This window comes from Rhododendron vialii, chromosome 4a, assembly GCF_030253575.1.
Source record: "Rhododendron vialii isolate Sample 1 chromosome 4a, ASM3025357v1".
In the NCBI taxonomy this organism is placed as follows: Eukaryota; Viridiplantae; Streptophyta; class Magnoliopsida; order Ericales; family Ericaceae; genus Rhododendron; species Rhododendron vialii.
The window spans coordinates 39,226,127-39,237,444 of record NC_080560.1 but is presented as its reverse complement, the minus strand read 5'-3'; the positions used below and the strand labels follow the sequence as shown (position 1 = coordinate 39,237,444).

The 11,318-nt window shown below is 38.6% G+C and overlaps 1 protein-coding gene across 4 annotated transcripts; it reads right to left on the bottom strand.

Moving 5' to 3' along the window:
* Positions 1-1,980: 1,980 nt before the first annotated feature.
* LOC131321628 (mitogen-activated protein kinase kinase kinase NPK1-like) lies at positions 1,981-10,876 on the bottom strand. Of its 4 annotated transcripts, XR_009198594.1 has the most exons (19): positions 10,328-10,874; positions 9,633-9,674; positions 9,295-9,360; positions 9,075-9,185; positions 8,755-8,835; positions 8,511-8,588; positions 8,307-8,389; positions 7,190-7,271; positions 6,957-7,057; positions 6,731-6,770; positions 5,679-5,750; positions 5,551-5,600; positions 5,256-5,451; positions 4,925-5,161; positions 4,482-4,825; positions 4,318-4,385; positions 2,576-2,678; positions 2,266-2,488; positions 2,125-2,234 (listed from the first exon to the last, which is right to left on the bottom strand). XR_009198594.1 is itself a non-coding variant. In XM_058352512.1 (18 exons), exons 1-17 carry the CDS (start codon positions 10,661-10,663, stop codon positions 2,578-2,580), a joined length of 2,070 nt encoding a protein of 689 aa, XP_058208495.1. In that variant the 5' UTR covers positions 10,664-10,876; the 3' UTR covers positions 1,981-2,488; positions 2,576-2,577. The 4 variants fall into 4 exon arrangements, 3 of the variants coding, with proteins under 3 accessions (XP_058208495.1, XP_058208494.1, XP_058208493.1); XM_058352512.1 differs by having other exon boundaries at positions 1,981-2,488; positions 5,697-5,750; positions 10,328-10,876; XM_058352511.1 differs by having other exon boundaries at positions 1,981-2,496; positions 10,328-10,875.
* Positions 10,877-11,318: the final 442 nt, after the last annotated feature.

The window sequence follows — 11,318 nt, the reverse complement described above, 5'->3', positions numbered from 1 at the left end:
GATCGGAACTGTTGATCATGTAGATCTCGTCAAGACGAGTGACCATACCAAAAATCACGCTCATTGGATCTGTATTGATACTTGATCGAAACATCTATATTTGTTAAAAATGGTGTTGGGCACACTGGATAGGAACCCGTTGGTTGCAAGTTCATATGTTCTGATCAGGTAGCAATACAATTATACAAATTTGCTGAATGTGATTTTTGGTATGATCACTCGTATTGAGGAGTTCTACATGATGAACGGTTTTGATCATCAATGTGAACCCTATATGGGCCCACAAAATGCAAAATGGAGAAAGCCGAGTCCATACTAAGAGACCAATCCCACCTTTGTCCTTCAATGAAAAATAAAAGCAAACTCATACTTTATATTCTCTCCATCCCAATTTATTTGTCCAATTTCAACATACTGTCACTCATAAAATCGTCCATCAAACAATATTCGTATTGCATATAAAAAGATTTACTCCCTCCGTCCCATTTTATAATTCCAGTATTTCATTTTGAGCTGTCTCTTAATAAGTGTCCATTTTGTACAATTAGTGGGTAAAAGTTGGTACATTTTCCATTTTGCCCCTAAAAATAGATTCCATTTTGAAAAGTTAGTGAGTAAAAGTATAATGATGATGTCTCCATAGAGGGTAAATAGGAAAAGTAGAGGTAAAAGTTGATGTGAAAGGTGTAATGATAATATTTTCTTAATAAGTTGGAGTTACGAAGCAGGATATTTTAAAAGAAACAGAGGGAGTATTACTTAAAAATAGGGATAAAATTTTGAGATATCCGAAATAATACAAAAAGTGGACAAATAAATTGAAACGGAATGGATAGTATAGATGCAAAATCATGAGAAGCAGACATGGAATATTCTTCTGCTACTAAACTTTTTAGGTGTAGATATTTCTGTCTCTCCATGATTTCAACTGATTTTATGTATTGTTGTCCTTTCACCTTTCTTATTCACATAAATCTCCAATAATCCAGGCTTTTGCCATCAAAAGTCTTCTCTTTTAAGTAATTGCAAAAAAGAGGGGAAAAAAGACATACCCATCCAAACACCTCTCTCTTCATGCACTACTTTAGTCTCTTCCTATCATTTGCAAACACAGCCTCCATTCAAAATCCATGCCCTCACCAACACTCAAAAAAGCAAAAGAAAAAACATTGCCCTCTTCTTTTGACTTTCACCAACCCAACTTGATTGAATTTTGTTGGTGGGTTTTGTATTGCATCTCATAAGGAAAAACACAAATGGGATTTTCTTTTCTTTTCGGTATGTTGATGGGAAAACTTTGACTAGAGACAAGTTCCATCATGCATGTTAATCCATTAGGAAACATGAGGATCATCAAGAGGAGACTATGGGCAAGATCCAGGTGGCCTAAACGATTCCATGTTCCTTCATTAGCTGTTGCAATCATTCCTTCCCCCTAACTATAATGCTTCCTAATTTGACTTTGCCAAACTATACATAGGACCAAAACAGTTATCAGATATGCATCATTCTTTAATTTATTTTTAGAGAGCTGATTCTCGTTACTCAAACTTAGGCTAAGAGAAAATCAGACGCCGATGACAAACAGATTTCACATTTAGAAGTATGGAGTTTAGTACAATATCTAGCTACCACGGTAAGTGCGCAATATCATGGTGTTTCTTTTCTTATCCCATGTATCAATATCATCGTGTTAGGTTTCTTCTTCTTCTTTTATGTAAACTTATCAAGCTTTTCTAATAAAATTTCTTTTTGCCGATCAAAATAAAAACATGAGTGTGCATGTGTATGTTAAGCATCCGTAAACAAACAAATTTCAGCAAGATCCATACTTCGGCTCTTCGAATTACACGTAAGTTGTAAGTTACAATTTTTGCATGTGTATTTCGGCTGTGCATGTTGTGAATCATTGATTTGTGGACGGATTTACAAGAAGTTATAAATTGATAGAGAAAGCAAAGTAATTGATTTGGCAATAAATTTTCCCTTTCCAATACCCCTTCAAAAATTTATGATCCAGAAGTATACAGGATTCAGGCATGTACGATTCATGAAAATGCCAAAGCATACATGTCGCAGCTCACCACCACTTCAATCAACCATGTTACAAAGACCAGCCTCACTGTACCAAACTGAAAATTTCACTTCAGTCAGTGTTTCGTAATTCCAATACAACGCATATTACAAAATTTAGCTTACAGGAGGAATAATATTTCCTGGGTGAACCACAATGACTCGATACAATAGATTGGTGTCTTGACTCACTACGGCAATAATCCATCCGGAAATGCCTTGATAGCCACTCTCTCTATATCAGAATTTTCACAAATTGCAGAGCTAAAATACATGAATCTATATGGAAGCATGATTTTTTTGTTTTTTTGAAAGAAACCTGTATCAATATGAGCAGATCCATTTGTATGACTTGAATTGCAAATTCTAGCTCACTTCCTTCGATAAATCATTTGGAGATGTCCTCCTTTCCCTCCTACAAAACTGTCATTTTCTCATAAGGGCAACAAAGAAAAATAAGACGTCGAGTTGCAGTGATTTTGACTAGGCGTCAAGAACTTACATTCATTTCCCCGGAAAAGCAAACCTAGACCGATCTTTCTGTCGATTTACAATTCGGTCCTTTGGAGATGGTGTCTTCGCTACGCCTGCTTGACGCATCATCTCTGCAATAGCGAGTTCCAATGGTTATGCCTCAGAAAAAACTTCACTGTCAGTATGTGCAGTTGTGTACTAATTCAGAGTCAGCAACTTTCATGTACCCTCAACAAAGACAACAATCACACAATGTCAAGAAAACCTGAAGGGTGTGCTCCTATGAGCAAGTGGACTATTAGACCTAGTAAACCAGGTTCATTTCACAGATCAGAGCTTCTCTTTGCACTTCAGTAAACAGATCTCTTGTCAAGATTTCATGGGGAGGAACTCTTAAACCAAGTACAGGTATCTAAATAACTAAGTGAAGGAAAAAAATGGTGTCCTGAATCAGTTCACGCTCCACTACTGGCTTCGGAGATCTTTTTGAGTAAAAATTAACAAGCAGATGGTGCAAGACGATATGTGTTACTGTATATATGTATCTTAAGTGATCGCAGCACTATTTAAGGAGCACTACAGGTGGCAAAATTCAAGCAACAAGCAATTTCTCCAAGAAAGCTAACAAAGCTAATCAGAAAAACTCTCCCTGCAATATTCCCAATCACTTCGTTTACGAAATTAAACCCAAATGGAAATAGTATAACTGGTCAGTATGCATATAAGTTCCGAGAATCAGGATCAGTATTACTTTTCCGGATTCCAAAAGCATTGTTCTGATGGACCAACAATAATGAGACATGCAGCAAAGTCGTTAGATGATAAGATGATGCCCGGGTCAAGCCTAAAGCCTACAGAAAACGCAGAAAGAGGATGGAGGAGTTATCAAGAAAGTGCAAAAATATGGAGCAACATTTTACGTGAGGTCAATCAGCGAAAACCCTTGACTTGAGTTCAGAACGAGTCACAAACTTTTGGTCCACAGCTTAGAAGTTCGGGAGCTTTGATGATTTTCTGAGGACCAAGTGAAAGACTGAAGAGTCCTCCGGTTCAAATCCTTCAAATATCAAGCATGCGGCAGTAACACAAGATTTTGGTTTCAGACTTCCAGTTGTTCAATAAGCGATATGCAACAGGACTACCCGTTGCAATCAAACAAGTCAAAAGAGATTTAAACCTCTTAGAAACTTGTGTCCTACATTTCATACAAATTTCAAGCTACATTCCGTGGACTTTTCTGAATCTACTAAGTACCCTTGACAGACGCTAGACACTTGGCACAGGGTATGGGATTCGTGTCCGACACTTTTAGTTGGACATATACCTATCAAGCATATTTTGTAATTCAAACTTACCATGAAAGCATAAAATAATAAGAAATAGGAAATTTTGGCATGTCCCCCATGTTCTTTAGATGGAAACTCCAAGACATAGCGACCTGGACACACATCCATATCCGACACTGTGTCCAAGTCCATGGAACATAGATTTCAAGTACAAGGACTTGCTCTTCCCGCCAATAACAGGAGTGTTGTGCTAGAGTTGAGTCACATACAATGGCAGGAGTGTCCTAAGTAAACTAACTTTTCTCACTGATTTTTCTTTCTTTATCGGCAAAGATTTTCGATGGTTGATCCCCCAGAACCAAGAATCAGATAATGTCGAGAGAGAACAGACAGCGGAAGGTCCTTAAGACCAGCAAGCAGCAGGTCACAAGAAATACAATGGCACACAAGTATTTTTGTCAATAGCAGGGGACATTGCACTTGCCTCGTTTCCTTTCAAGCTCTTCATAAAGCTCCTCTTCCCATCTTCGTTGTCTCTCAGAGAAACTTGCACTGCCATTAAAACATTATTCACTCTCTAGTTATCGGAAACATGTCCACCACAAGGAACATAAACTAAAGCAAGCATCAGAACATCTACTAACAAACCTTGGGCTAATCAGCTCCGGCTGAGCATCAATCATACGCTCTTTCCATTCACTAGGCTTGGATTGCTGTACTTGCGGCAGAGTTTGATCAGCTTCAACACCAATATTTGATAAATGTTGGGACTGACTCCCAGAGCTAGCACTAGCAGTATAGGCAACATCAATAGCTGCAGAAAATCTTCTACTGGACACTCGTTTGGGTGACCTGCTTTTAGGAGGTAAGTATAAATTATTTGAAACGTTTTCTTTGTTTTCAGTCCCAAGAGCATTTGGCGAGCAGGATGCATTCAACGAATTATAGAACTCTTCATACAGAGGCGTTTGCAGCTTCTTCAGATCTATAGCCTATAGTTTTAGGAGTGAAAACAATGAGACATTGCGTAGTGAAAATTAATCGCATGATTTCAGATTACCATTAAGGAAAAAAAGTGGAAGCAATAATACCTTCTCCTCAAGGAATGCTATGATTTTCGTCTCAGTAACATCATCATCATCCTCAGCTACTGAGGGCTCACTTGGAAACGTGAAATCATTGTCCACATTACAATATGATACAGTACTGTCAGCAGCCTTATTAACTGTCTGACCAGAAAAAGAGTTGACTCCACTTTTATCTATCTCTGGACTTCCATCAAACTTACATGGCCAATCATCATTGGGCTCCGACATTGGATTAAAACTCTAGATTAACACAGAACAAGCCTATTAGTTGTCAAAAAGTTACGATTCTGGCAAATACCAGACCTTGTCTGGGGCATATAAAGGAAATATGCACCTTGTTGAAATCATCGGAAAGTAAAGGGGAGTCAAACTTTGTTGATGATCCAAAAACAAGATCATCATCCATCTGGCACATGTCATCATCACGATTGTTTGATGCCCAAAGGGTGCTGTTTCTTGAGAACTTGTCAGGATATATAGTCGAGCACCTCACACTATTATGAACATCATTCAACCGAGTGTAGGTTGTCCTGATACCAGGATCGATGTCAGAGAATAAATGCAACCTCAAGAATCATAATTACAGATATATCTGGTAGCTTTTCATTGAATTTGACACAAATACTTACGAGGTCTTAAACTCCATTTCAGGTGTTGCCATCCGTTTTCCAGAATTTTCCTGATGATTTTAGGATTCATAAGAATGCAAAGCAAGGTCAAGAAAAGTTGCATGGTGTCAAGTAGGAAGGCTACATACAGTTAAACCACCCATTACCGAAGCACGCGACACAGGATCAGTTTCCTGATATTGCCCCATAACAAATGGATGCTGCAGATGACGAGGCGAAAGCATACAAAATATAGTATATTAGTAAAACAGTTCCAACGAAAGAAAAAGAATCTATCAGTAAAACAGTTTCATGGGGATTATATGTAGCCTATAGGAATCAAAACATTCAGGAAATGGTAGGGCACTAGTTGAAGATAAGAGATAACCCATTAAGGTGGTTTGGTAAAATACAATGAAGATAGGTACAAGTGATAGCAACGGAGGGTGATAACATTATTGTTAATGGCAATGTTCGGGGGATGGGAAGACCTAAATGGAAGACCTATAGCCCACCCCAACTGAGTGGGGAACAAGGCTGCGCTTGGTTTATTAGGAAACGGTTACACCACTTTTACTATCTAACAATGATGCATACTATCAGAACAAGGAGTGTTCAATTGCAGTGTAACTGGTCTTTGCACGTACAAATATAACAGTGGCAGAGCGAGGAAATCGATCCAAGAGGGGCAAAAATAGTTTGAACCAAAGATCTAAACTCAATCATGAACCCATTATGGCACCAGATAGTGATGGTATCACAAAATTTGGTAAATTAAACATGGGCCACATACGACAGGCATAATACAATGGCCACAAATAGCAGGAAGCTACTAGAGCGGGGGCCACAATAGTGGTAAACAATGGTGCAAGAGAAGAAGCAGTAGAGAAAGAAAAGGAAGAGAGAATGATAGGACTAGAGATATGATATACAAAGCAGGTTGTTAGGCAAAATAAAACTTGAAAGAAGCAACTCGTTAATATTTATTGACAAACTAAAGGAAACAGGGCACATTGAAATTATAGAGAGGGAGAAATTGAGTACATGTTTTGATATTATAGTGAGAACTGTATTATTATAAAATTAGAAGGGACCAACATGCCCCTCTTGGTCTCTATGTGGCACCGCCACTTGTATGCCAGAGTTAGCCTTTCATGAATGTGAAAATAGAAAGATAAAATAACATAAACTGCAAAAGTACCTGCAACAGAACTGCTGCTGCAGCCCTAAAGTTTGGTTCCCTGCAACAACAAAAAAGAAAGATTAGAGAAAGAAACAAATTGGTGGTGAAACAGCCCTACAAATGAAACAACCCTACGTAAGTCATATTCTTAGAAACTTATTAGTATCATTTTCTGAAATTCAAGGGACAGTACAGTACGAACATAAGAAGACAGGAACAAAAGTAATAGGCATGACGAACATACTTCTGCAAACATTTTAGCAGAAAATCTTTTGCCTCAAGAGAAAGATGGTCTGGTATGGGTGGGTGAGATTTAGTAGTCCCAATATGAAATAAAGCAGCTACCTGAAAAGAGCAACAATTAGTGTTTCATTAAGAAATGAACTCACGCCTTAACTAAGTTTCAACGTCGTAATCAAACAAAATATATATTTGTACTGCAGCAGGAAAGTGAAAGCAGATGGAAGCTTTACGTACCTCCTGATACTGCTGGCTCCAAGGAGGTTTTCCTGTAGCCATCTCAATAACAGTACATCCAACACTCCATATATCGGCAGAGCTGAAAGATTTTGATAGAAACCAATGAGGTCAAACCACCACAAAATGAGGTGTAGGACCAAAGTGGTGCACATGCATGTGTGCAAAGCACCAAGAATCTATTATACCAATGAGGCAAAGCAGCTCCACACGCATTGAAGGTGCTGTTAGGTTCTATGGATTCTTTTTCTTCGTTTCTTTTTTGAAATTGTGGGAAGCATGAAAAGAGAAAGAGGAAAAGTCGACAATTGCAAGTAGAGCAAGTCTTGGACATGATACTACTAAATCATTCGTTAATTAAGTCTTAATATTGTGATATTTATTGTTCCATGATTTTGTTCAACAGCTTCGTATAGATATTATGGGGGCATGGATGTAATTGTGCTCCATAATTCATACATGTGTAATGCTATGAGTACTATACATTGTTTACTTTTGAGTATTGGCCTAGTAAAGTCCAATGTTTCTACTTTAATGAAGTTACATTGTGAGAATTTTTACAAGACTTCACAAAATAAATGTGATAAGTGACACTGCAAAAACAACAAGGAACTCGTCCAGAAATGGCTAACTAAGGATAGGATTTTGGTTCACTGCACCTACTCATACACCAAAGACCTCCCATGTGAACGTCTTATGTAAGAGTCAGGCCCCAGACACCATAGTTAACCCCTTTGGTCATTTCCAGTTACAATGACTCGTTCTTAAATAGTTCAGGACAATAGACGTCTAGCACCTCCGAGTCCACAGTGTGCGAGTCAGCTCTGATACCAAAACCACCAATCACGAATACAGTCCAAGAGCTATTGGGTAGTAAAGTTTATCCAGTCCCCCATACCCAAACTGGGAAGATTCCAGCGATTAATTCTTACATGATAGCTTATAGTAGATACTTGTGGAAACTGAAATAGAGGACAGAATGTTAGTACTTCATTCCATTAAGAAGATGTTCACAAAATGTGTACCATGTGCAGTGGAAATATATGATTACCACTTCAAGACCTCAAGACAGAAGTTAAAACTGATGAGCTATAACCATGGAAATGATTGTACTCACAAGCTATGCCCAGTTTGAAGGATAACTTCAGGAGCCATCCAATATGGAGTGCCCTTCATTGACTTCGCACCAGTCATGGTAGCCTGTAGCAACATAAATAGCTCAGGCATGTTTAGTGGGACAGGATACAACCTTGGAAAGGAAACTACAGAAAAATTTACAAAAGCAAATCAAAATAGAAAACCGATAAAATGGTGTTTATACCAGTTCAACAACTTTCTTTGATGCACCAAAGTCTGCAAGTTTTATGCACCCCTTATTATCGACAAGGATGTTGGCTCCCTGAAAGAAATCGTCCATTGTCAAATCATAAATAAATATATACATGTTTTGCGCAGATATATAAAGGTACATGTGAATCGAGAGAGAGAGAGAGAGAGAGAGAGAGAGAGAGAGAGAGAGAGAGAGAGAGAGAGAGAGAGAGAGAGAGAGGAGAGACAGTAGACACCTTGATGTCCCTGTGCATTATCCCATTCCTGTGAAGGTATTCCAATCCCAACAACAACTGTTTTGTGTACATTCTTATAACCTGCTCAGCGTACATATTTAGTGAGAAGTTTCACACAGCAAATGTGCAAGTTTCACAAATATTAAATAGTCTTACAACCTATTGGAAAACAGGTTCCAAGAGAACTTTCAATACCCTCCCACAAATTATTAAGTTCAATAAGCAGGTATTTGTCTGTGGACTGTGGTTGAGGGCTAATTCAAGTGAATATTTCAATCTCAAAACAGAAACTTCTAGAATTCAAGCGATGATCAACTTACAGACTCCGGGAATGAGCCAAACTTTCCGAGAAGTGATGAGATGGATCCACCCGGAACAAATTCTAACAGAATATTCAGAGATTCCTCCTCTCTAGCTGTTCCCAAGTATCTCTTGCGGAAAAAAGGAAGACAGGTACAGTCAGAACAACAGAACAAAATATAATACAAGTCAGACTAAAGGAAACTGATGCGTCAATCAGAGTGCAAATCCAATACTCACAACGATGTTCGGATGTGAAAGGTTTTTAAGAAGGTTCACTTCTTCCTCTAGCTCTCTAATGTGGGCCTAAAAAGCAAATTAAAATACAAAAATCAAGAAAATGAAAAGGCAATTCAGTCTAATTAGGATAACATAAATAATAAATAAATAAACCAATAACATAACTCTCTGATTGTAATAACCAATAACATAACAAACATACAAAAGTAACAAATTTGTTACCACAAATGCAATTCTTCAGACACCAATTGTAAGAACCAATGACATAAATCTCTGATTTAAGCTACAAAAGTAAAATAAAGCAATAAACTTGGACATCACAAACTCTGAACTCTAACCTGTGTTTTCTCTTTTGAAGCACTGTTGGCCGCAATTGAAACCTGCATACATAAAAAACAACTACATCAAAAATCAAAAAACAAACTAAAAATGAAACATCCAACTCAACATGAAGCCCATTACATAGTTGAGAGGTTATTACAGGGATTGGACGCCAAGTGACCTTGCCCCAGGACCACCCAATAATATTTTCGAAAAAAGAGAGGAATCAGCAAGTTGTGTCCTAAGGAGGTGTTTCTCCTAAATTAAAAGTAGTTCTTATTGTTAACACTTAGCGAGTCTTTTTCTTAAATTTTTGCTAAATATTTTGTGATTAATCATTCATCTCAACGAGAAGAGTTGACTATATCAAACGAAATAAAAAAAAAATGCAACAAATATGAACAATAAGACAATAAAATTTCCTTTTTTAAATAGTTTTCGCCCTTATTGAACTTTTCTCACATTTGGTCATAACTTTATACTTTTTAGATTGCTTGTAATTTTGGTGAAATAATCTCTAATACGTCACATGGAGCACGCGTTCGAAATCTCAAACTTACCAAAATCTGTGATTAATAGCGGAAGCGCAGAGCAAGGATTGACAGCAAAAGCGAAGAGTCTTACCGGAGAATTACGTGACCTAGGTCGTGCGGAAATCCTTCCAAACAATTCAAAAACTACACACACACACAAAAATAAAAATAAATTTAACCTGTTTGATGGCAAGGAGCTCTCCAGAATCGAGATTCATCCCCATGTAAACCCTCCCGAACGCGCCGCACCCGATCAACTCTCCCTTACGCCACCGGACCGGCGGCGAGGCGTCCTCTTTCTCCTTCCTCTTGGCTCTGACCATGTCGGACCTGGCAATCGGCGGTGGGAGCGCGGGGAGCGGCGGCTTCGAGAGGAGCCCGATCCTCGATTTTCGTATACTCGAACCGATCTTCTCCACGATGCCTCCGAATCCGCCCCCTCCGTCGTCGTCGGCGCCGCCGGCGGAGGGCTTGAAGACGAGAGATCGGCGGACTGAGCCGATGAAGTCTTGCATTGGCGTCGTGACTCTTGAGCGGAGTGATTTTGGTGTCGAGGCTATGGACAGATCGAAGGATTGGGTTGATGACGGGGAGAATCTAGGGCTCGGAGAGTTGCATTCCGTGTGAGCGAGAGTGATGAATGAGAGAGAGAGAGAGAGAGAGAGAGAGAGAGGGAGAGGGAAAGGCGATGGAGTGGTTTTTTGAAAATAAATAAATGGAGAAGTAGTCGTTGGATGTGTGTTTGACGTTGGCTATATTTTGAATTTCTGCACGTAAAATCCTCGCCGTGTTCTACTCTACTGATGGGTTGTAGGGGTAAAAACCATCGAACAGTTGAAAACAACTGTCCTCTGCGGTCTGAATTTTGTTCCATAAATCTATGTGTGGCCCCACACATGACATGAGCAGGTTTGTATGGTTGCGGAGTCGGCATTTCGCTACGAGATGACACTTTACAGATGAAGTCTATTGTTACGTGTTTTTGATAAAAGTACAAAGGAAAAATGTACCGTAAAATAAGACTTTGTCTTGAGTTTTTTGGTTAAAAAGAGCAAAAGCTTTTGGTTCAACAATATCGGTGTCGAAAGTCGCTGAGGTATTTTTTCATTGTTTATATGAGCCAAACCGGTTATTTTTTCAATTCCTAGTTTTTGATTGTTTGTGTAAAAA

Coding starts and splice junctions, on each gene's coding strand:
- LOC131321628 (XM_058352511.1), bottom strand. CDS start 10,663: ATGCAAGACTTCATCGGCTCAGTCCGCCGATCTCTCGTCTTCAAGCCC. Junction 9,186..9,294: donor TTTCACATCCGAACATCGTT/GTGAGTATTGGA, acceptor TTTTTCCGCAAG/AGATACTTGGGAACAGCTAG. Junction 7,058..7,189: donor GGAGCCAGCAGTATCAGGAG/GTACGTAAAGCT, acceptor TGCTCTTTTCAG/GTAGCTGCTTTATTTCATAT.